Raw genomic sequence first — 25852 nt, 5'->3', positions numbered from 1 at the left:
AGCCACACCCAGGGTTCAGAGGTTCAGCCTTTGCAGTGTTTGATGCTTGACTTTTACGGTTCCACCCAAGGCACGCGGCCGACTTGTGTCAAAGCAACGACTTTCTACAACTTCAGCTGCTTGTTTGGCACTTTCCCTCTCGTCTTACTGTTGATAGGTGCAGTCACAGACACACTGAGTTTTAAAAGCGTTTCTTTCCCATGTAGCGTTATTTTTGGTTGGCACTGATGTGTGTAACCAAATGGAACACGCCCTCGCTCTTAATCATGCATCAAAACTGAATGTGAGATTAGGCTCATGTTTCTTTCTCAGATGTTGAACTATGTGAAATGGGACACACTGTACATTGCACATCAATTTACCAAATTTTGTGCATATTCACATTTTGGACCTTTATTAAAGGTGCATTATGCAGCATTTTATGCAAAGAAAAATTTAAAAAAAATGTGCGTAATTGACCTTTTTGTGCCCCCTGGCGCCTTTACTTTCCATCACAGTGGCCTCTACAACTCTTCAGCATCAATTGTTTTGTAGGTTTTCTGGTGAGAGCAGCGAAAACCTACCAGAAATTCTTGAAACAGTTGATCCTGGAGCATCATAGAAGCCACTACGATGGAAAATAAAGGCAGAAGTAAGGCCACTGGGTCACTGAAAAGTCAAATATGCACAAATAAAACCTTTTTTTTTAATTCACATAAAAAGTTGCGTAATGCACCTTTAATGTTTTCTGTTGGAATTCTTAAAAAATATACAGCCAGGAAACCGGACGCTTTCAAAACCTGAAGGATAAAAGTAAAGATAATATATGTGATTTGCATCCTTGCAAATTTGACAGATACAAACTGTTTAAAACCTACATATTAACTGATTATCTAAATCAGTGGTTCTCAACCTGGGGGTCGGGACCCCATAGGGGGTCGCAAAACAAATTTGGGGGGTCGCCAGATCATTTTTTCTTTGTTTTTTAAGAATTATGTGGGCTAATGTTCCGATTTCTCATGGTGTGACATGGGCGGGGGGTCACGAACCCCTTTAACTGTTATAAATGGGGGTCGCGGCTCCAAAAGGTTGAGAACCACAGATCTAAATCACTAACAAGGACCACGCCACTATGCAGAGTGCGATTGAGAATTCATTTGCACATGAGAAATAATAGTGGGTAGTTACCGTGTTTTCCGGACTATAAGTCATTCCAGAGTATAAGTCGCACCAACCCTAAAACATAATGAAGCAGAAAAAAACATATACAAGTCACTCCGGAGTATAAGTCGCACCAGCCTTTGCAACTACCTGGGCCTGGAGGCATAACTGCACCAAGCCTCTCCCGGCAGCACGTTGTTCAAGCTCTCATTTGCGAACTCATTCCTCTAGCGTTTAGCCCGTGATTAGCTTTTTGTTTTGTTTTGTTGCAGTAACCACTGGTGGTAGAGCACCCTCTAGTAGCTGTCAGTGTGAAAATAACAAACATGTGAAATTATATATCTTGATATATAAGTCACATCTGAGCATAAGTCGCACCCCCAGCCAAACTATGAAAAACATAAGACATAAGTAGGACGGGTTGGGTTGAGAAATTTGACAAACATGTATCAAAGGGGTTTGGCTGGTAAAGGGAATCCAGGTAATAGGGGGGTTGTTGGATGAAAAAGAGGAGCTGACAAAGAGATGTAGGAAGTTGAAGCCTGGTCCTGTTACTAAACATGAGCTGATATGAACACCATTTGTTTTGTATTGCCTGCTTGTAGGTGTGCTGTACCTGCAATATGGCGATGAGACCAAACAGATCCGCATGCCCAATGAGGTCACCAGCATTGACACGGTGCGCGCCCTGTTCGTCAGTGCCTTCCCCCAGCAGCTCAACATGAAGATGCTGGAGTCGCCCAGTATGGCCGTCTATGTCAAAGACGACATGAGGAACGTCTACTACGAGTTATCAGACGTCAGGTACAAACACAAACGTCCTGTACTTAGTGGTGCAGCTTTACAATGCAGTAGTTGTGTGGGAGTTATTCTAATAGACAGACTGGTTTTGTAAGTTCAAGTCCACACTCACCATTGTGCGCAAAGCTATTTTGTGTTTTACAATCTATATAAAACAGCTCTCGTAAACATTTCAGCATTGTCCGTTTTTTGGCCCCGTGCTGCCTATGTTTTGTGATTTACATGTATTCATTGCCCAGTGTACTTTAGACTCCCCCCACGCCTGATCAATAATGCAGCAGACAGTGTGGCAATTGACTAAACTATTTTATTAGTTATTACTAGAGAAAAAAAAAAAAAAGAAACACTCCATGCGACTTTGCCCTCGTCTGTCAGTTCCCGTGTAGTGTGTACTTTGTGACTAATTCATTATCTGGGCTGTAAAACATTGTCTTGTGATTCTTTAGGGCTGGCACCGCGTATGCCACCACAGTCACTCAAGAGCTTGATAACCGAGAGGATCTGACATTTTTATTTATTTTTTTAAGTTAAACGGGAAATTGGTGCGAAATGTCCAACAATAGGCCCAGGTCGTTGTATGTGCCTGTCGAGCTGGTGTGGAGACAAATGAGACAGGATCGCCCGCGGTCGGATGGAGATGTATGGGCTGCTTACTTACCCCGGGTTTCCTCTCCTTTTCATAGGAACATCACGGATCACTCTTGTTTGAAGGTCTACCACAAGGACCCGGCACAAGCGTTCAGCCACGGGCCTAGACCGGCCAATGGGGATGCAAGGGTAAGCTAACATTAATGTTGTAAAACTGTATTTTCACACCAAATATGTGAACAGAACCAGGCTTAAAGGAATAGGCCACCGTTTTTACATACCAAAATATGTTCTTACCTCACTTTAGTCGAGTTAATATATCCCCGTCTGGTCTTTGTCCGTGCGCTCTGTCGCGCAAACGGAGCACATACGCAGCCTCTCCCATATGTCACATAGCTCCGAAAAAGCTCACGATAGAAGCTACCAAGCTCTTCCACGTGTTCCCTATTTAAATAAAGTTACGTGAAGTGTTTTCATGCGAAGTATATTTACACAGAAATGTAACATGTCGATTTTAAAAGCAAATAAAAAGGGGGACTATATTGTGAGGCGTAATGATACGAGGAGCAAAACGTCCGCGCAGTAACTCTTAAAGGTTATTGACGGAAGTGAGCGGGGGAAGTCTTTCGGAGTTACTACGCGGACGTTTTACTCCTCGTATCATTACGCCTCACAATATAGTCCCCCTTTTTATTTGCTTATAAAATCGACATGTTACATTTCTGTGTAAATATACTTCGCATGAAAACACTTCACGTAACTTTATTTAAATAGGGAACACGTGGAAGAGCTTGGTAGCTTCTATCGTGAGCTTTTTCGGAGCTATGTGACATGTGGGAGAGGCTGCGTATGTGCTCCGTTTGCGTGACAGAGCGCACGGACAAAGACCAGACGGGGATATATTAACACGTCTAAAGTGAGGTAAGAGCATATCTTAGTATGTAAAAACGGTGGCCTATTCCTTTAAATAACAAGAACCAAGCTAAGTCTAGTCTAAACCAGGACTAAATACTAATTCATTTTACTGATGTTAGTTCTTTCTTGTACCTTATGATGAGAATTGTTTGTCTTATTTTTATTTTTTATGGAGTATTCTTTGGAAACATCCCCCCTGTCATATCACATCATCACCCCCAGGATTTAAACCAGTTCCTGAATGGCAAAATAAGTTTGCATACCACCAGTTGTGCGCATACCACTGTTTGGGAACCCCTTGTAGATCCCACCTCCGTCCTGTTCGGAGTTAAGGGAAGGAATGTCCCCCTGTTTCCTTTTAATCTGCTATTGGGGGGGGTCCCATATTGTTCCGGCGTCTGCGCTTGGCTGCAGCTTGCTTAAGCCACAATTGAACATAATCCTATGCCACTATACTATACTCTTCCTGCTGCTGTATTGGCCCTAATCTCTTTCTCCTGCCCTGATTTGTGGCGTGTTTGCTTCCTGCTGATGTGACAAAAGCCGCCCAAAAAGATCTTTTTACTTGAAATTTCCCTTCCTCAGAATCTACCCCAATAATCCGTCTGACTGCGTTTCCACATCGCACAGCATTACTGCAGAAACTGTCATACAGCAAGAATATTGTCCTCAGCTGTATAACACTAACTGTAAAGCAAAGAAAGGCATTGAAGTCATTTCTAACTGGTGGGTCAGAACTCAAAGCAGACCACATGGAAACCAAATGGGAAGGAAGGAAATGTATGAACTTCTAAATATCTGCACTATTGAGAACCACGCATGGACTTACTGTATGTCTACAAAAGCCCTGTTACTGTTTAACCGGGATGCACTTGACACTTTTTCAAAGACGGTGTCGCATGAGAAGTTGTTGCGCAACATCTCACCAAAACAGTTTTTAAATTTGTGATGTTGATTTAAATGAAATAATGATAATCTGTTTTTTGGAAAGGTGAAGTGTAAACTCTCAGAGGAAACACAGTCACATTTTTAAGCAACTAAGCGTTCATGAATTGTGGCTGAATCCATCCAGAATTGCACTCAAATGACTAAAGGGGACATTTATTAATATTTTGTGGCACCGGATTTTACATTTGAAATGTTGCGCGTGATAGTACAAGGGCCACAAATCCTGATATGCAAATGAGATAATTTTATGTGAGTAAACAATGCACTACATGGTAAATTACCCACCTCCTTTGTAATTTGAAAATTTGAAGTGAGCTCAAGCCATGTTAATATAGTAGTAATACGCCTCCATGCTGTATTACATGCCTAACATACAGTGTAATCGACAAGCCAGGGTTCAAATCCAGGTAGGTGCATTTCTGAGACATGCTTTTGAAGCCAAAGTCTGCTTTCTAATTGCACACACTGCCTATAATTTTCTATTGACTATAAAAACTCTACCCATTTTGCCAAATATGACACAGAGACAAATTTAACGAAATAGTCTTTTGATTTATGAACAGTGCAACAAGTCCTAGCAGCTCTCCATGCCCTTGTAACCGAAGTTCCTACTGAAGTCAATCAGTAGACAATATTGCACTCTCCCATAAAGGGGCGTGTGAACTTGATGGCTGTGACTCTTGTACTGATTGGTTATTGAGGCATGTTGTTTACTTTTAATTCTTGCAGCCTTTGTCTTCAGATGTTGGTTTAAAGTTAAAGGGTTTTAAACATACTAGTTACATAAGGCACTAGAAAAAAATATATTATTGCAGGGCAGAATTTAAGAATATGTACATGAACTACATGCAACACAAATGCTTCATAGTCTTTATAACAGTCAACAGTGGCTGTCAAATGTAATGTTGTGTACACAAAGCTGGATATTGTATTTTGCACACAGAGCTAGTCATTGGCAGCTAGTGCTATATTTGCCCCGATGTTTTTCCCCGTTTTGTAAATTGATGTTTGTATTGTATTATGAACACACTACCTGTTGACGTTGACTGAGGTACCACCATTCAGCTGGGCCTTAACCGTGTACAGAGATACTTTGTGATGGGATTTTTGTGATACGAACATAAGCTTGTTAAAATTAATTGCAAAACCGAGCTATCAGTCTCTGAATTAGCAGGGGACCAAAGAGAAAGCCTGTAATTTACTTTTGACCCAGTGCTTTGTGTTGTAACGCGTCATGCCTTCAAAGAACAATAGCTTAGTTGTTTGACTGGAACAGACATGCTGACAGCAATATGTAAACACTGACTGCAGGAATAAAAGTGAAAAACAAGCCTGGAAATGGTTGTTCATAAAATAGTGCTGGGCAGTGCCATGGTCACAAAATCTATCATTATTTTCATCTATTATGAGAAACAAATAAGTATGGCAGCCTAAACAGCAAGGTAATACTTTCCACCTCAAGACCATTAACACAAAATTGTTTCCATTTTATTCCTTGAAGTCTAAACCCTAAAGATGCATTACTTTAATGCAGTACTAAGTAACTCGTGCCCCTAGAGGCCATAAGCGCCGCTGCAGGTGTCGTAGCATGTTGCTGTTTTTTACTCATTAATTGTCCGTGAGAGTAAATACTACGCTGACAGAAAATTTACAGATACGTTTTTTTTCACTCAAACTTATCTGTAAATACTGCTTTGCCCATTAGCCTGATTAGCTTCTTCCTCATGATTCCATTAGTGTGTATTGGTGACTCCGACCCGGTGGCAGCGAAGTTGCAATTGTTGTTTTCTGGCCAGAGACACCTGGGGGAGATGAAAGACCCCCAATCATCCCATTAACACTTGTATTACCCCCAGAGGGACAGCGAAAAGGATTTATTAAGGTAAACAAGTTACATAGTTCTGCTTTAAGCAGTGAGTTGCTACTGCCACAGAACTGGCTTTAGACCAACCCATACAAAAGTACCTTAGCAATTATTAAGACTGACAATAGACTTAATTAAGATGCGATTAAAATGTGATAACTTGCCCTGGCTTGACATAAAACATGGCATTGTTACAACTGTTATGAGTTTTGAACTTGGGCAGAACACTGATCTGTTCTCAGTGCTTGGTTTTGAGCCCCGACTCCCAAAATATGCTGCTGGTCTCTTGTCGCTCTCCACCCCTTTTCACTCTGTGCTGTCTTGTTGAATAAAGAATACAAGAACAAGTTCGTACTCTTTATGTTTCTTGAGCAAATTGTACATCGTCCAAAACTCTTCATCTGTTTGTTGTAGCCTGTGGGTGAATCACGCACCCCAGACATTCCATAGAAAGACGCTGGTTTGGGTTTCTCTGTGTGCTACTATTTTTGTGAAAGAACTGCTGACATTGTGTATTTCTTTACAAGGCACTGGAAGTTAAGCGACATGAATGGTTTGGTTTCAAGGGCTGTTTGACAAACAAGCAGAATTCTTCACGTTAAAATGAATTGTTTTTTCCCAGATGCACGGTGACATGGCGGCACATCCCGGCCCACACCCACTAAGGCAGCCACCCATGGGACCACCGCCTCACCACCCAATGCAGGGAACTCTACCTGGTAACCCTCACTCCATGCCGCCCTCCCCTTCCAGGATCCCCTTTGGGCCACGGCAGAGCTCACTCCCCAGCAGCGCCACCTTGCCCAGAGAAAGGCTGTCCAGCGCCCCGGTTCGCTCCATCTCGCCCTGTCCCAGTGCCATTCTGGAGAGGCGGGACGTGAAGCCGGACGAGGACGTGCCCAACAAAAGCCACAGCCTGTCCCGGGGCACCGAGGGAATATACGCGGACCCTTACATGCTGGCGAATGCACATGGACCACACCCGAGTCCTGGCCTCGACGGTCCCGAACACGGCATGGGGGGGTTTCACCGTGCCTCTATCCGCTCCACTGGCTCCTACAGCGGCCCCAGCCCTACAGACGCCGTAGATCACCCCTCCCTGTACAGACAGAAGTCCAGAAACAGCCAGCTGCCTACTCTGGGCTCCAAGACGCCGCCCCCGTCCCCTCACCGTATGACGGAAGTTCGGATGATCGATATCCATGGACCACCACACGGGGTACCACCACACGGTGTACCGCCACACGGGGTACCACCACACGGGGTACCACCACACGGGGCACCACCACACGGGGTACCACCACACGGGGCACCACCACATGGGGTACCACCACACGGGGTACCACCACACGGGATGCCTCCTCACGGTGTTGCCATGGAGAGGGGCTCGCCAGTGCGGCAGTCTTTTAGAAAGGACGATGGCGCAGGACCCAAGGCACGGGGCACAATGGGTTCACCGGTGATCACAGAGGTCCCGGGTCACCCTCAGGGTCCCGTCCCCCCGGCAAATGACAAGCAGACGCGGTAAGAGCGAGATGAGCTAATCTGTTTTTAATGGGAAGCAGAAGAGTTGGGAAAGGGTTTCAATAACTGTGTTGCATGGGGCATGGACTAACTCTGCATCCTAGTGTCACCCTAACCTCCACCTCTAATGTGCTGATCTTAAAGCCATTATCCACGAATACGAGTAATACTCTGGTCGTTCTCTCACTGTCACAGCATCCCCACAGTATGCACACACTAATCCACGAGCCCTATGCACCCGTTTGCATTGCACTGTGTACCCAACACTCAGCTTGTCTGATCACTGTTTTCACGGGGGTTTATGCAAACAACAGAGCTGAAGATAATTATCGCTCTGAATGAGATGCGATGAGAGTAAATCTCAGACAAAACTACTACTGCTGAAACTCTGTCGTCTGCGTAGGTCTGATTGACTCTGATAGTCTGCAGGCAAGATACACAGCTCCACTGCAGGGCCTATTCAGACTGGTTAATCCAGTAAATCTCTAGTTGTTTTGCTCTGACTCACAGATGAGGCCAAAAGGGCAACGGAATTTAACCAAAATTTCTCTGGAGACGGCAACAAGCTCGCTTTGATAATATTTACCTGGTGGAAAAGGTATTTTAAATCAGAAAGACCACCTGGGCAGCATGAGCTTCTACTAGAAGTACCCCCCGAGTTTCACAGAAAAGAGATTTGAAGCAGAATGTGTTACGCAAAACACTTTAGTTGTAATCCCTTGTTCTATCAAAAATATCAGAGTTAATAAACACTGAGGTTTGATGGACAGCAAAGTTCCAAGGCCAACGTACGTTAAGTAACAACAAGCCTCAGACATACCAGAGACCGAGCTTATTCAGTTTATTCATATGATGCGGTTTTAGACTCGTTTCTGCTTCTGATATTACATCATTGTGTTAAAATGACCTTAAACATTATATAGTGACCAACACAGGCAGATTTTTTGTTTTCAATCAAGTTATCAACTTCACATAAGCTACTCCAGTATTTATTACCCAGATGTCTTCTTCATTCTCAGCATGTCTTTATCTGGCAGCTGCAACATCCACTAGGCCTCAGTGTTGAGTAGGTGTTTTGATGTTTCAACAGAGAGCGAATGAAGGCTATGGAGCAACAGATTGCCAGCTTGACTGGTCTTGTTCAGCATGCACTATTTAAGGGCCCAAATACTAGTGGCACCAAGGAGTCTATAAGGTAAGCAATTACAGTCCAGGACAGAATGGGGCATCACCAAGATTCAAAAGAGCATTACGTAATAGTGCAAACATCTAAAGTATAGCCCTGATTGTGGCCATTTTTGTCTCATTTGGGATGGGTTGACTGTGCCTAATGGTCTGAAAATTAACTGTGAATGACATTTTGGACTGCCGTTTGAACCTTTCATGCATTTCATCGTATTAATGTTTGCTGTGATATTTGGAAAACAACAAAATGTGTGTGTTTGTTTGGCACTGGCGGATCACCTTAACCTCATCCAAACCTCTAGCGTTCTTCCCATCATACTTTGTTCATTACTTCAACTAACACCAAACCATAAACTGTTTTTTTTTTTGTTTTTAAATTGAGATTCTATTATTGTTTTCTAATCACTTTCCCTCTGGCCACAGCGAGAGACCACCAAAGACATCCTCCCCAGCCCACAGTGTTCACAGCGTTCACAGCGTTCACAGCTCCGGTAAGCGCTCCTGCTATTTCTAGGTCAAACGAGAGTTTTCAGGCTGTAATGTCGTGTGCAGACAAGCCCCTGCGCTAAAGTCAGTCAACAGTGTGCAATGAGCTCCCCTGTCGAGCGGGGGGGGGGAAACAAAGTCGGGCTTTTTTGGCTTTTGCGACCAGTTCGGGTTTCATCTCGATCCTCCTGTACATAGAGTTTTATTGAAGGAAAGAGAGCTAATCTAGAAACTCAAGCGCCTCAAAGCAGCTGCTTAAAACACGGAGCCATTACTTCTATCCAAGCTGCCAACAAGGTTCTGTGATTTAATCTGTGCTCTTGGGAAGTCTGTGGGCAGATCAGTTTGATAAAAGACAATGTGCAACTTTATGGGCGGTATAGAAAATCACATCGAGATCCTATCACATGCTGTGTTAGCAAGTCAGTGAAAGTACTCTGCCAACTTAGTGTTTGGGATTAGAAACAAACGAGTGTATTAATGTAATTAAATAGTATTAAGAAAAAGGGACGATGAAACAACATTGAATTTAAAGGGAGCTTACGCAAAATCAACTTTTTTTTACACTTCATATCAGTTGTTGCACAGCTTCTTGTCCCTTAACCTTCTCCAAAACACCACAACTGTAGAAATTGTGATTGCATTGTGTGTTAATAGACGCTTTCCCCAAGGCCACAAACAGACGCCGTAGTGTACACTGTAACCTGTACTTCAAGTTGAGGCGGCTGTCATGTTGGATGGGATTGAATGGGCCAGTGGAGTGAAACACAAAAGTCTCTTGTGTACAAAAAATAGCAAAGGGCACGGGAGGTTTAGTGTGCACTTCAAACAGGCACGGCCCTATTGTGCAACCTGGGCTGGGACTCCTCATTTAATTGATCTTGTATATATTTATATTTCTTGGGAGTGCTATACAGAGCTCTGAATGATACTAAAATACTGCAGCTGCTGGGTATTTGGCGTGTATGAAAACCATAGAGGAAACCTGTCTCCGTGCTTTTAACGACTTGATTACCCCTTTCTATTAACTGAATGTATGACACTGCAGGAAAGAGTGCAGAATATTATGAAACAAATAGTGGATCACCGCTGTGTTGCCAGAAGAAAATGGTGTCTGGCAGACAAGGCTTGTACGATCACATCTGTAAAGACATGATGAGTGCTTGGAATTAGGTGGAAACTACAGTCTTAAAATGTAATAAATGTTTTGCAAAAAGAAAAAAAAAAAGAAAGGAAAAAAAAAAGGAATTACATTTTTAAGCCATTTTAGTATGTTCTATACTATTGTATACAACATGCAATCCACTTTCACCTCTTTGGAATATAAATGGTGGTAGCAGTGTTTGCTGCTGTAGGATCTGCTGCTGTCGCTGTAGTTGGGCTCAGTTATGCTCAGCTTTTAATGTTGATGTTGATCAAATAAAATATGTGTTTGATTCCCATTTTGTATTAATCTCTCAACCCCCGCCTTAACCAAGCACATTTTGTCCAGTTCGGCTTTACCCAAATCTAAAGCTTCTGGACTGGAGCTCACAGACTGTAGGCCAGTGCAACGCCTGGTTACAAAACTGATCTAAACAGATATTTTTCCACGCATTGTTGCCGTGTTGCTGTCACTTTTTTGACTTTTTCCTCATCACTCTTCTGTCACTGTTTAGTTACGTTTTTGGCACATTTTTCATAGCTTTTTTTGTCAGGCTTTTGTCGCTCTTTTGTTGCGGTTTTTTTCACGTTGTTGTCGGTCTTTTATGGCTTTTTTGACACTTTTTCATCACTTTTTTGTGGTTGCATTTTTGTCTTGTTTTTCTGGGGGGGTTTTCAAGATGCTTTTTGATTTGGGTAATGCCAAACTGGAGAAAATGTGCTCGGATCAGGTGAGGGTTAAAAGTGCATTATGCAACTTTTTATGCAAAAAAAAAGTTGATATTTGTGTGTATTTGACCTTGTAGTGCCCCATTGTCTGTATGAGTGGTCAGCGTGGCGCCTCTACTTTCCATCACGGTGGTCTAGAGGACGCTCCAGGATCAATTGTGTTGTAGGTTTTCTGGTGAGAGGCCCAGTCAGCAGTGAAAACCTTCCAAACAATTCTGGTCCTGGACCATCCTAGAGACCACTGTGATGGAAAGTAAAGACGTCACGCTGACCACTCATACAGACACTGGTCGAATACTCACAAATATCAACTTTTGTTCCACATAAAAAGTTGCATAATGCACCTTTTAGAGGTTGTTAAAAATCAATAGGTTGACTCTTTTAATTACTTCATTATTACTTAAACTTATGTATTACTTAAAGCCAGCACAGATTCAAGCATTTGCATCTTAGTCTCATTCTTTATAGTACAATAGTAATTAACCAAGCCTGAACTTGTTTGCACGCAGGTGGCTCTCCGGTCTTGGCCCCTAAGACCCCCACTGCCCCTCCGGACAAGGTCCCTGTAAAAGCTAACCTCCTGCAGTTCAGGAAAAACGTCTCTGACCTCAGGTTGCAACTCCACCAAATGAGACAGCTACAGGCAAGACCTCTTCTTCACGCTCTCGCCACCAATTCGAGATACCACGCTGTCTTCAAATTCCCCCATATCTCTGTCTCATGCTGCTCTGCGCTTGTCTTTAGCTCCAGAACCAAGAAGCGTTACGGTTGCAGCTGAAAAAGGCCGAGCAGGAAATCAGTGTCAAACTCGCGGAGGCCATGCAGCGCGTGGAGGACCCCGTGCAGAAGCAGCGGACTGTGGTGGAGGAGGACAGACACAAGTACCTGACACTAGAGGAGCGCGTTCTCTCACAGCTCGGGTGAGTTTTACTTCACACTCATCGTGCTCTTGTAAGCGACAAGATTAGTCTGACAAGTGGAATGATATGGAAAACCTAAAGGTAATCCCTGACCTATTCACTCAGCTTCTCTAAATTATTACTTCTTTAAACTACAGACTTTTAATTGTCCACTGGCCTACTCTCTTTCTTGCCAACTCAAAGCGACCGACTCCTTTTTGTTTCAAGGTCAGAGAGTGTTGTCCCTCCTGTATTGGACATTCTGCTCCAATAAGCTCAATGGTCAGAGCTTAGAGTGGGCTGGGAATGAACACGCCCGGAAGTCAGTGGATTAAGTATGCGGTTAATATTGGTATCCAGCCAGTTTGTTCCGAGTCAGCAAAATACATCTGCTGCCACTTTAAATAGGGCTCGATAATTGGCTTTAGGAGCAGTGAGGGAAACTGTGAAAAGCTTAAAAAGAAAAGTGCTGCCAAATATGAGCGTCTTTTTAAGGAAGGCATGTAATTTGGCAAAAGAGTATGTAGAGCTGGGTACCATTAGACGATACCAGTTTGGAATAAGTTTAGGTTCTACTGGTATGGGGAAAATGAAAGTATCGGAAGAAGGAACTGGAAAAAAATCTTCTATCTTTAGATCCAAGTTTTAATGCTGCATTAAAGGAAGTGAATTGGTTGTTTCAGCTCAAATAAATGATTTTCCCCAATTTCCCCCCTATTTATTTCCAATGTTTCCTATTTAAAAAAAAAAAAAAAAAATAGCCAGATTTCCCCCGTTTTTTTTAAACATTTTTTTTTCTTTTTCCCCCCCAATTTTTTCCTGTTTTCAAATGTTTTCCCCCCTCATTTTTCATTACTAATATATTCCCTATTCCCCCACATTTTTTCAGTTTTTTACCTTATTTTTGCCACAATTTCTCCCATGTCACTATAAAATCGTGTCATTTACAGCAGAGCTATTTCTGTTTTGTCTATGACTGAAAAAGAAGGCTATGTTTCGCTCTCAGCTGGAAATTCCCATCATCTTTCCCAATACCAACAGTGCTTGATGTAACGGGCCACTTAACACGCTGTTTCCTTATTTCCTTCTCTTCGGGGGAGGCTCTATTAAGGAATGTCTTTGTACCTATGTCCCCCAGTGCCATGACTCAGCCTGTTGGTGAAATAGAACTAGAGCTTTAAGCGTCTTAATCTCAGTAAGACTTTCCTAGTTTAATGGAAGTTTTGTTTTTGCCTGTTTTACTGTCATGCTAACAGAGGGTATTTGTGTCCCTTACAATATCCTTACACATGGTCTAATACAAGTTAAATAAAAGAAAACAAGTAGTGTTTTATTCATATTCTGGGCCAAAGTTGGTACACTTGTAAACATGGTTGTGTTCTGCCCCCTACTGTTGGAAAACATGAATGACTTAAAAATGCACTTAAAAGCATTGAAAGAAATGCTAATCTCACCATAGTATAGATTTGTATTCATCTGCAATATCTGTAACTTGTTTTGGGGGGGTCCTCTTTACTTTGGGCGCAGTGAGCTGGAGCAGTACGTGGGCTCGTTGCAAAAGGACACCACTGGGACCCAGCGAGCAGTGACCCTGAAAGATGTGGAGGAGGGAGCCGTCACTCTGAGGAAAGTGGGAGAGTCTCTGGCTGGCCTCAAAGGTTAGTTCAAGCAATTATACGGGAGTGCTGGAAAGTTTAAACCCTTGTTTGAGTTTGCAGAGATCACATTTCAATCAATCTTCAAGAGAGAGTGTATAGAATTTTTCAGTTTGACTGGCTCTCAAGCTGATCATTCAATCTGCCCCACTTTTTGGGATCCAGGGGGTAAATCTAACAGGCAGTAAACCTAAAAGCAGTCTCTCTAAACTAAATGCTTGCAACAAAAATCCTTTGTAGTTTCTGAGCTTTCATATTAGGTATTGCATGTCCATATGTACCGAGGTTAAGGTAAAGGCAACCCAGATTGAGCTGTTTTTTTCAATGTGTTTTTTAAATCTGGTAGAGCGCACTGTACATACCCTACATTAAAGCCACACTTTGTAACATCTTCCCAATAAATGAAATTGAAATACAAGCATTTATTCTATGACAGATATTTTCATCATATAAAAAAAAACTCATAAATGTACAAACAAACATGTGCTTTTGTGGTGCGCGGCTCACGTCTCCTAAAACATGACTGTAACTTTGCCAGGAGTGGGTACGTCTCCAACTCGTCTCCATGGAGATGTTTACTAAAGGCAGTAGAGATTTAAATAGGTTCGGTTCTCATCCAAATCCATTCTTTGATAACCCACTGAAGTAAAGCATTTTCTGTGTCGAGCTGGTCACTAGGAACATGTTTTGTATTGATGGCAACCGTCCAAAATGTTACGCAGTGTGCCTTTAAACATCCATTCTGTTTTGACCCTAGGGGAATTCCCAAATCTGCAGACCAGGATGCGGGCCGTGCTGCGAGTGGAAGTGGAGGCTGTCAAGTTTTTGAAGGAAGAGCCTCATAAACTTGACAGCATGCTGAAGAGGGTGAAGGCGCTCACAGACATACTCAGCGGCCTCAGGAAGTAAGTATGCATACAAGTGTTCAAAAGTAATATCAGCCTCAATGGTAATTTTGTCAACAATTTAGTTACTTCACTTACTTGTCGTTTTGTTGACTAAAAGCTAAAGATAAACAGAAGGGACTAAAACATATCTAGCGCCAAACCATTCAACATTCAAAGTCTGGTCTGTTGTACATTTGGTAAAAAAGTACCTGAAACCATGCAATAAAAAATACAATTTGTAGAACATTTTGGGTACTAAAGGTACTACATATTTCGTTGTCATTTCATTGGCTAAACCTAGAACACACACGCTGGTCATCGGGGGCAGGAAAAGTGGCAGAGAGTTTGGAAACAAAAAGCACTTCTTAGATGTCCTCACTAAGTCAGTTATGTGGGAGATTGTGTGCTGTGATTACACTGGCAGGCTGGCCTTCGTCCCATCAAAGAGGTCATTCTGTGTGGACAGAGGAGTGTGACGTCCGACTTGATTTACTCGCTTTGCCGTCAGTGAAGCGATAAGTGAATTAATTTGGTGAACACTGCAGCCTCTCATTTCCATTTTAATATGTCACAGAAACCAAAGTCACTTCACACTTTTCTCTCTTTCTATTCTCAACAACTTTTGTGACTTCACACAATCTATCTTGTCTAAATAAATGAAATATGAGATTAGACTAATTTCATTTGTGTCTAGTTCTTTAACTCTAATAGTAATAATAATTGGAAAGAAGTAATAATAGGAATAGTAAATGGAAAGAGCTGACAGTAGTTACAATAGACATTTCCAGGAAGAAAACGTTTTCTATTTAATAGTAGTAATTATAAAGGTATATGTCAGGGTTTCTGTGGGGCATTAAAAAGTCATTAAATGAATTTTGCCAAAATCAAAGTCTTAAATGTCATTAAAAGCATTAGATTACATTCAATTTGGCATTAAATTTAAATGGGAAATTATGACATCGCTCAACAATTGTCACCGTATAAGTTCATTGAATTTACCACATTTTTTGTGTGTGTGCCTTATGCTAGCCTGATGACTGCCTAACTCATTTGTTGGCAGTAAAGTAAACAAAGCGATTCCAGCCAGAGAGGAGTTAAAACTATTATTTTTCATCGATTCTTTGACAAAACGCCCAGTGAATCAATGTCTCTTAGTTCTGATAGAGTTACTCCATTAGAGGAGGAACTCTATCAGATAGAGGAACTAGGGCCTGTTTATGACCCAGACATTCAGACAGCAACATAGCCCCATCTAGTGACCTCACGACAAAGTGGCAAAAAACATAAAACATAAAAGAAAGTTAACAACAATATAGCTCTAATGGTGTTTCTCTTTTCTCTCTACAGAAATGCATCTGAAAGCTCACAGAAGACACCGGTTGTTTCTAACAATCCAGCAGACCGTAGCATCCTTACATCTGAGACTCCCGCTGAACCCCCTCCAGTATTAGCCCCTGTGAGCTCCACGTCCCCGGCCCCCTCTGAGCCCCCAAACCCCACGGTCAAATCCCAAGTCCTGCCTTCCTCTCCTGTAGTCATCCAGAAAGTGCAGAGCTCCACAGTCCTCATACAACAGTCCCAGCAGTCTGCAGCCCTGACCACTCAGCCCAGCCCCCCTCTCACCCCTAGTCCCACCTACGCCGCTCCCAGTCCCACCCCAGGCAAGGTGCAAGGAAGGGAGTCACCCAAAGGCATCTCCGTGGACGCACCGGCCAGTAAGAAAATCAACGGGAATCCAGCGAGTAACGGCAATGGCACTTTCCACAAAGACATGGTCATAGGGGAGCTGCAGAACAACCCTGAAAAGAGCAAAAACCGGGCTTTATCAATAAAGGTATGACTTATCAGACACGTTATCAAGGGAAATAATGTGGTATGAACAAGCTACAACTTCAATATCGATTTGTCCTGTAGGCTGCAGAGAAGGAATGGGAGGAGAGGAGACAGAACATGGGCCATTATGATGGGAAGGAGTTCGAGAAGATTCTTCAGGAGGCCCAGGCGAACATGATGAAGGGGATTCCTAATCTGGAAGTGGAGGAGAAACAGACGGTTCTTGTTGCTGCCAGCATCGTTGAACAGCCAAGCACTACTAACACCGTAGAATCCCCAACTGGTAAAAACAAATATCGCTCACTCAGATATACGTTTTAGTCTTTGTGCGCAGTAGGGAGCAGTAGAAGAAGAGAAGGGGAGAGTTCAGCTTCCAGACAGCTTGTTGGATGAAGCTGTCCATTAGTCAGTTGGACCTGGCACAGATCGATAGGCGTCTTGACTCTTGTCTCAATTTAAATATTTCTTATTCTTTTGCAGAGGAGTCAAAGCCCGAAATCAGCGCAGACAAATCTGTCAAAAAAGCCCCTGAAAAGCTCCCGAAGCCTTCCAAGCCCACTCTGGAGAGGTCCTCCAGGGTCAACAATGAGCCGCCGCCTATGCTCATCTTGAGACAATCATCGAAAGAAAATGGCACAAAGCCAGGTTCTGAGAAGACCAGCAAGTCCCCGCCGCCTCCCCCTCCAAGGAAGACCTTCTCCAGCCCAACCTCAGGCATGACCACGACCCGCTCCGGGGAGGTGGTCTTCACGCGCAAGGAGTCCACATCCACTCAGGTTAGTCACATCGGAAACGTTTTGTCCATGAAACTTCGGAAGGTGCTCCTGTGGCTTTTTATAAACTGTCCACAGTCCAGGAGTCTTTAAACATTTCAATTAACGTTCATTGGCTATGAAAATAAGGATAGAATGATCTTTCTGTCACCCGCAATTTAGGAGGATGAATCGGAGCTTCTACCTCCATCTCCCCAGCCAAGGTCACCCAAGGTTCCTCCAGAGACCAAGCCCAAGCCAAGCACCCCTCCTCCCCCTGTAACACCCCCCGTGTCTCCCCCCGCCCCTAAAGAGGAGGAGGACGACGACGGGGAAAAAATCATGGCAGAGCTTCAGGTTAGAACCACGCATGCTCATAATAACCACACAAACACAACTTCACTGGGGTCACTGGTTCATTCATTTCTGTACGTTTGGTTGTTGGTTGTCTGTCCTTTGTCTTCCGATCATTGCTGACTTCCTGTTGGGCACTGTCAAATCCCGCCTTCCTGGGGGTTTGATATCCATTTCCCTCCACTTCTCTCCCTGCTCCGTAGGTTTTCCAGAAATGCTCGGTTAAAGAAGTAGAGGTGAAAAATTTGAACGAGCCCACCACACCTCCTCGAATTGAGCCTCAAATCAGGGAGTTAAGGCCGACAACGCTATTGCCCCTAAAAGATACAAAGGTAAACTACGCGCCATGGCACCGCCGCCCAGCTAACTGCCTGCCCCTCCCAACTGTCTGACTCAACCAAAGGCTTAGTAACACTTCGGCAACTTGTGCACCCTTTTGCTTTCGCTTCAGAGAACTTTAACTGCTGCCTTCACAAGTTCCTTTTCCTGGCTGCCACCTTTTCCCACCTAACTTTTGGACACCTCCGATTTACACTCCCAGGACTTTGTCTGCAGAAAAGAACGTAGAATGTTTGTTTACTGGTAACTGCTGTGTGCCACTAGATTTGATGTCTTGTTATCAATTTAATTGCGCCATTTTTTCTTTCAATAAATAAACCCGTTCAATGAATTGCCCTTTGTCTTTCTTTGAAGACGCTCCAAAGCAACATTGGCTTGAACAGTTTAAATGCGCAGGCACACGTTGTTTTTGCAGACTCGGTTCACTAGAGGTCAGTCAGGCCTAGTTTGCATGCTTCTCTCCTTCACTTGATCTGATACTGGACTTTGCTATTCCTCCGCTGTTTTCCTTCCGTTTGCCTTTTTCGCTTTACAAGTATGTCCGCCGCTGCTAATATCTCAGTGACCAAACAGCAGCTCATTTGTTTCTTGTAGATTGTATTTATTGTGTTTACTAAACTTGGCTAATCTTAATTGTATGGCATTGAAGCAAATAAGTCCGCTCCGAATGCAGATTTATATCTAATGTTGTAAGCTGCTGATGGTAAACACTCATTTATTACAAGTACATGTTGAAAACCAACATGTCACAAATGTTTAGTCTGTGATAATGTTACTCTGAAGTACAAGTGTCACGATTTGGCTCAACAACGAAAGTTTATTTGTTGAGCACTAGTATTTCATTAAGCAATTCAAAATGCTTTGCAGAGTATGGAAGTGTTAAAGTACATTACATTGCATAAACAGGCATCATGAAACAAACACATCATTATAAAATACAACAAAATGTAAAAGCAGCAAGCAAGATTACTGAAATATGTCTAACCGCATGGCTAACTTTTTCTATCCTTACATAAGCTACTTTTACTAAATAAAAATGGCACAGAGCTGCTTACGCTTCTGCGAATACCTGAGTAACTATAAGATTTCGGCGCGTAAACCCAGAACAGTAAGGAGCCAAAATGATATTTCAATCCAAACAGAGAACATGTATTTAGTTTCCTCTTAATACTTTTGCACACTGATAGACTTGTTGCACAGACTTGTTGCACAGTAACATCCTTTCCTCACACGTTGCCCTACCAGACCTCAGAGCCCAAACGGGAGGAGAAAGATCCAGACACAGATGAAAATGGCAACACAACACATCGACAAAGCCAAGGGGTGTGTACAAAAATGTTTACTTCAAAGGCATAAAGTTTGCTTCCGTCTAATTCATTTTGCTGACTTACAGGTGATTTACTACGTCACCGGACAGATCCCCAAAGAAACTCCACCGCCCTCACCGGGACAAGAGGACACCCCCGAACCCTTGCGAGAGCCCCCCCAGCAACCTCCAACACAGGTCTCAAATGTCAATGTTAATACGGGTTCTTCAGAGCAACAGCAGCAACAGCAACAGCAACAGCAGCAAACAAAGCAACCCAAGTCGCCTACATCGCCTCCGCCAATTTCTCCCAAACCGGTCGGACTTAACGGATTCAAACTCCCACGGAAGCACATGAAACGCTCCGAGTCCGCGAAGACCAGCGCCGAAATGGAGAGGGGGAACTTGCGCAACAAAATCAACAACGAAAAGAAAAGGGAAAAAGTACTGAAAGAACAGAAAACGATTATAACTGATTCTCTGACAGTTGTAAACAGTGGCAAAGAGATCACGGCTAAAGTTGTAAGTGTTGACAGGGCGCCCCCTAAAGGTCACTTTGAGGATGTGAACGAAGAGGCGAGCCTTAGCCCGGATTTGCCCGGAGAAGAAGCACCTCCGCCCCCCGACAACATTGCCTTCATGATTACCAACAAAAAAGTCCAAGCGTTATCCAATGGGGAATACCAGGAATTGGTCAATGCGAAAAAGGACGGCGTTCAAACTGTAACGGTGGGCAGCGCGTCCAGCAAACCGAACTCCCCCGTGGATTCGAACGCCCCACAGGACAACGGCTTCAACAAGAAACCCGTGATCATCATCTTCGACGAGCCCATGGACATCCGGTCGGCTTACAAAAGACTGTCCACCATCTTCGAGTGCGAGGAGGAGCTGGAGAGGATGCTGGCGGAGGAGAGGATCGACGAGGAGAGCGAGGAGTCGGACAGTGAGAGGAGCGGAGGGTGGCAGGCTCAAGCCGGGGAGGCGGTCGACGGCGTGAAGTTCAAATTTGATCAAAGCCTGTCTTCGTCTTCCTCGTCATCTTTGAACGACCTCTTAGACAGCACCGGGAATCTAGAGTCGAGTGGGGACGGTAAGGACGGCAAGAAGAAATTCAAGTTCAAATTCCCCAAGAAACAACTGGCCGCCTTGACCCAAGCCATCCGAACGGGCACGAAGCCTGGGAAGAAGACGTTGCAAGTGGTGGTTTACGAAGACGAGGAGGAATCTGACGGTACGGTTACGCAGCAAAAAGAAAGGAAAAGGTTTGAGATCACGCGGTCCAAATCTTTAGCGGAGAGGTCATCGGGAGGGCGCCACTTAAAAAAGCAGAGCTCTGAGTCTCAGTGTCGCACGGATGAGATTCGAAAGAACACGTACAAGACGCTGGACAGCTTGGAGCAGACCATTAAGCAGCTGGAGACTACTATTAGCGAAATGGGGCCTCTTTCACCCGATGAGACCGTTGTGACAGAGGAGAGTAACGTAAAATCCAAGAACTCCGAAGCAGGGTTGAAAAGATCCTCTTCGCTTCCCACTTCAAGAGGCCCAAAGGTACCACTGAAAAGCGCTCTGAAGAAACCTAAAGTCCTCCCTCGCCCTGTAGTCGCCCCCATTACCATCACCGCCAGTACTACAGCAACTGATACCACTGCTACGTCATCTGACCCCAGTGCTCCCAGTGCCCCCTGCTCCATACAACAGGTCTCACTCTAGCTCTTATCACCTCCGGGAAGCCTTTGGTGCCTTCTTTGTTTTTTCTCAAAACCTCCCTTCACTTTAACCACTAAAAACATGTCCAATCATTCTCACTCCATTGGTGCCTGGAAGCGTTGGGAATGCCCCCAGTGGTTCTCTCTTTCTCTCCCACTTTGTGAAATCATGGTGACCTCATGATTAGGGTGGCATTTTTGATTCATAGTTCCTGGCTACCATCTATGTGTTTTCTTGAAGTTGCTTAAAACTTTGGGGTTTTCAGCAAGTGTCAGTCTGCTCATCAAAGACACACTCATGATGATCTTTGCTGACTTTTTCTGCATGTTCAGTCGTATTATGTCTAGAGGGGGTGCATGCCAGTTTCACAATATTATGGTGTCATTGTACTGTATTTTCTCCTTGTCAGTGCCTTGAATTCTCACACTTCCTGTATGGTGTGTTTTTTTTCCTTTCTTTTATTTTATTTCTCTTTTTTTGTTGTTTTCGTTTGGATCCCCCTGCAGAATGCCAGTGTCGCTTCCCCAACTAGTCGGATGCCTGTCCCCTTGTCCGCGAAGTCCAGGCAGTCGTCCACAGAAAAAGCAGGAAAACAGCAAAAGCTGCAGGACGCTCAGAGGCAGTTCCGACAGGTAGTTTTACTCTAGGGCTGGCAAAATAATGTAGGGATGAGAACTAAAAAGGCATGTACCATAATGGAGAAAAGACTTCTCAAGCTTGAGCTGTGATGTGTTGTGAAAAAAAGATTAAAAAAAAAAAATTAAAACGCCGAGGCTGGCAACTGTGGATCTGTTAATCTCTCCAGAAGGCATGTTTGACTCTTGACTGTTACCCCCTCCCCCCAAATAACATCACTGTACTGTATGCTTCTGCATGTCCACACTGCTCATGGTTTTCGCTGTGTTGGTGACTTAAAGAAAAGAAAAATAACTGGAAAAAAACAATGGCAACGGGAAAAAAGGACTCCTATCCATGTCATCATCCGCGTTGTCATCCCACCTTCCAGTTCCCATCACAGCTGAGTTCCTAAACAGTGTTGCCACATTCCAACCAAGATGCTTATGTCTATAAAACAACAATAAAAAACTAAACAGACTTTTACTTTCAATCCTCACAACGCACTTTGCAACACTGCACAGCTTCTTAACCTCACCCTTCCCTCCACAAAAATTCCCAGCACCCCTTGCATCGTCCACTGGATTAACGCCCAGTCTCTCCTCTTTCGCTCTCACACTTTTAACCCCATAACCCCTTTGCCCTAACCCTCCACCACCGCCTTCCTTCGCAACGCCACAATTTTAACCCACAGCTGTCCGCCATTTTTATTTTCCAACTGCTCTCTTGTACAGCTGTTAGTTACGTCCAATGTCAATGTTTAGTCGATAACTTGTAGTTCTGTGTTGTAGTTGTTTTTTTGGTTTAACATCGTCTTGCCTTGCATTTTGTATTATTTGATTTTGACAACCAGTATCTGTTTTGGCATCTCTGTTTGCAGGCTAACGGAAGTGCTAAAAGAGTGGGAGGGGATCATAAAACCGCTTCCCTGTCTGTGTCTAAAATCCCTGCTTTTTATCCTAGCTCTACTAAAGGTTCCCAGTCTGCGCCGGATCATGCTACTAACAATGCTAACTCCTCTTCCTCCTCCGTAACCAAGTCCTCCATGTTGCCTGCCCGCTCCGGCTCGCTACCCCATCCCGCCTCACACATCCCCTCCCTGTCTAACGGATCCCTCAAACTGTCCTCCTCCTCCTCCTCCTCGCAGCACACAGGTAAAGCTCTCTCGTTCTCCACGCAGAATGGGCGAGTTCACCCCTCTTCCTCCTCCTCCTCCTCCTCCTCACCTGCCTCCACCCCCTCCCCTCTGTCGCCCACCCCCCTGGGCCCGGGCGGGAAGAGCATCCGCACCATACACACACCGAGCTTCAACAGCTTCAGGGCTCACAACGGCAACAGCGGCGGCGGCAAATCCTGCATCCCGACCGCAGCTAAGGACACTGCCTAGCCCCATGACAGACCACGCCATTCGACATGTGTTTCACGTGATTTTTTTCTTTCCTTTTGAGGTTTTACTTTTGTGATGCACTTCCTGTATTTAAACACTGGCATTGAGGTTTCATTTTCATTCATCTTCCACTTCAAGTTATAACAGATACCCTAGCAAGATATTTTGTAATAGAACTTACCGTGTTGCCACTAGTTAAAGTCGGCACTTTTATGGTGTTAAAACTCAATTTTTCTTGATGTAGCTATGAATAGGGACTTGATGTACAATCATGTGTAAAATGAGTTTTATTTTTCAAAAAAAAGAGGTTAGATAACCATAGTATATTTAATCGTATATATTTCTTACGTTGCTTCAAAACAACTCTTGTAAATGCCTTTTTATGAATGTATACATACCGTATACATGCAAGTTGATCTTTTGTTTATAGTATTTTCTCACTGTCAACCATTGGAACTGCCAATTTCTTTAGCATACAATAGAGTATAATGAGTGATACAAGTTTTCATCTGTGTGCCTATTGCCAAAACTTGTACAACTGCTCTCTCCAGGTCTACTCCTGTCAAAAGATTTTTGGGATTTAGCACTCAGATATGTGTACCAGAGCGTACACTTACACTGCAATGGTCTAAGTGAACCTGTATTAGTGTCTAAACTGTACTAAACAAAGTGATACATACAGTATATCAGCTCTGCCATTTGTACATAGAAGCTTGTACTAAAAGAAATGTGTAGTTTTGTTAACATACCAAAGTTTATTTGTATGCATGCCTTTCAAATCATTTTAGGAGAGTGGTGTAAAAGAATAATGATGTTTGCACAAACAGTTTCTTTTTTTTTTTGTAAATATTTGGTCTTGTTTTTTGTAAAGCTTTAAAAAAGAAGATCATACCTTAAAATAAACATGTGGTTAAGTCAAAACTGGATCAGCAAAAATAATAAAGACTTGTGCATGCTTGTAATGTAGTCGACTTCTTTTGCTTTCATTGTTGCACCAGACAAGTGGGACGGTCTTTCCAGTATCATCAGATTACATCGAACATAGCACTTCTGTAGAAGGGTTCATCTTCCTCTTCACCTTTTTAACTCTGTCATATAGTCGAGTTCAGCACAGGGAAGCACATATGACTACAGGTAAGAAATATCAATTTATTAATTATTTACACAATTCTACAATTTGATTTTGTTGTGCTAGAGAGTAATAATAATGACAGGTTTTTACAAAATACATACTTAATGGGTGCTTAAAAAAAACTAGTATTCAATTTTACTTTCAGTAAAACACAAATGTCTTTTAATACAGTGAAATGGCTAATACGCTTTTTATATTATTCAATTATTCTAATACTAATTTCTACAGTTTCTTATGTGTAACATCGATACCTGTAGGAGGATGTATAAAGACTTCCCGTTTTAAAATACCAAGAGTAGTTCACACAGAACAGCTGTAACTGCCCTGACAAGATATTTCTTACAATACATGATGTTTTCCAATCAACATCAGGTATGAACAACTCAGGAGAAGAGACCATGCTGGACTGGCATTTCAGAGGCTCTCATGAGGAGAACATTGCCTTTGCTGCTTTCTACATCCTGATCCTGGTGTTTGCTGTTCCTGGAAATATAATGGCACTGAGTGCCTTCTGTCATCAGAAGTCCACCTCTCCATCAAAGGTGTTTCTTTGTCATCTGGCAATAGCAGACATCACTTACATCCTCCTTCTGCCCATGCGTATAGTGTATCATCTCTATGACACTCAGTGGCCGTTGGGACATGTGCTCTGTCAGCTGGCTGGCTTCCTCTTTTATCTCAACATGTACTGCAGCCTGTACCTGATGAGCCTCATCAGTCTGGATAGATGTCTTTCTGTGGTCATGCCTATTAAATCACTGTCGATAAGAAAGGCCCAGTATGCAAAGGGGATAGTTGCTGTACTCTGGCTTTTAGTTACGGCATCTATGTGTCCAATGCTTTTTTCAAAAAAGGACAACCCTCATGACACTTTTTGCAATAAACTCTATTTAGAGAAGAAGTCCTCAAATGCACTTGTTTCAACTGTTGTTGCATTTGCCATTCCACTTACCTGTATAGTGCTCGCTTACGTATTCATCCTACTGAGACTACGCCTCAAGGAACAGGACAACTGGAAACCTGTCAAACAAAAAGTTAAAAAAATGATCATCCTTATTATTGTCATCTTCCTTGTTGCATTTGTGCCCTATCATGTGAGCCGTATCATTTACATTCATAGTCATTCACTTGAACATGTGAGCAGAGCAACTCAAGAGACACTGGGAAGAGTCAACTGGATAACTTCAGCCCTGGCCTGTGTGAATGGGGTGCTGGATCCTGTCTTGTACTTCTTCCTCAACACATCCTTCAGGAGCAAAGTGTGTCAGCTTTTCCGTATCTTTTCAAACCACGAGACAGACATACAATAATTGAAAATGGGAAACGTGAAGCGGTCAAGTCTAAGTAAGCTACTTTCTGCATTCTGTGTATAGTGAATAGTGAATAGTAAGCCAATTCAGTTTGACCCCATTTAGGCACCCAATGACCCACCCACGGATAACAATGCTCAACAACCCAAACAAACTGCTTGTAAATAAATAAATAAAAATATATTTTTATCTGTAGCTAATTTCTTCATTTCAGGTAGTACTCGGATACATTTACTCAGGTAGGCTTCATGCACTTGATTAACTTTTTGAAGAAATTGATCTTCAGTAGTTTTATCATGGTAGCCTACTTTTTACTTCTACTTGCGTAAAATTATAATGAAGTATCTGTA

The 25852-nt window shown here is 43.2% G+C and overlaps 2 protein-coding genes across 2 annotated transcripts in view; both read left to right on the top strand.

Annotated features, from left to right (window-relative positions):
* The window catches only part of kiaa1217 (KIAA1217 ortholog), a 77287-nt gene extending 53352 nt beyond the window's left edge, over window positions 1-23935 (top strand). The window contains exons 4-21 of the mRNA XM_079576064.1: window positions 1746-1944; window positions 2625-2718; window positions 6879-7780; window positions 8871-8975; window positions 9389-9456; window positions 11833-11966; window positions 12068-12243; window positions 13750-13880; window positions 14635-14782; window positions 16112-16598; window positions 16679-16880; window positions 17078-17373; window positions 17533-17706; window positions 17907-18035; window positions 19288-19365; window positions 19436-21049; window positions 21565-21690; window positions 22554-23935. Of these exons, the coding sequence (XP_079432190.1) occupies window positions 1746-1944; window positions 2625-2718; window positions 6879-7780; window positions 8871-8975; window positions 9389-9456; window positions 11833-11966; window positions 12068-12243; window positions 13750-13880; window positions 14635-14782; window positions 16112-16598; window positions 16679-16880; window positions 17078-17373; window positions 17533-17706; window positions 17907-18035; window positions 19288-19365; window positions 19436-21049; window positions 21565-21690; window positions 22554-23060 (5570 nt within the window). The 3' untranslated portion in view covers window positions 23061-23935. The remainder of the gene's footprint in view (window positions 1-1745; window positions 1945-2624; window positions 2719-6878; window positions 7781-8870; window positions 8976-9388; window positions 9457-11832; window positions 11967-12067; window positions 12244-13749; window positions 13881-14634; window positions 14783-16111; window positions 16599-16678; window positions 16881-17077; window positions 17374-17532; window positions 17707-17906; window positions 18036-19287; window positions 19366-19435; window positions 21050-21564; window positions 21691-22553) is intronic.
* A 232-nt stretch (window positions 23936-24167) lies between these two features.
* LOC306978095 (uracil nucleotide/cysteinyl leukotriene receptor) lies at window positions 24168-25506 on the top strand. Its single transcript, XM_079576558.1, has 2 exons — window positions 24168-24194; window positions 24565-25506. The coding sequence occupies exons 1-2, from the start codon at window positions 24185-24187 to the stop codon at window positions 25500-25502; spliced, it is 948 nt and encodes a 315-aa protein (XP_079432684.1). The 5' UTR covers window positions 24168-24184; the 3' UTR covers window positions 25503-25506.
* Window positions 25507-25852: the final 346 nt, after the last annotated feature.

The sequence above is a fragment of the Gobius niger genome (assembly GCF_951799975.1).
Source record: "Gobius niger genome assembly, chromosome: 18".
In the NCBI taxonomy this organism is placed as follows: domain Eukaryota; kingdom Metazoa; phylum Chordata; class Actinopteri; order Gobiiformes; family Gobiidae; genus Gobius; species Gobius niger.
The sequence above is the reverse complement of the archived record's forward strand: the minus strand, read 5'-3'. Positions and strand labels throughout refer to the sequence as shown.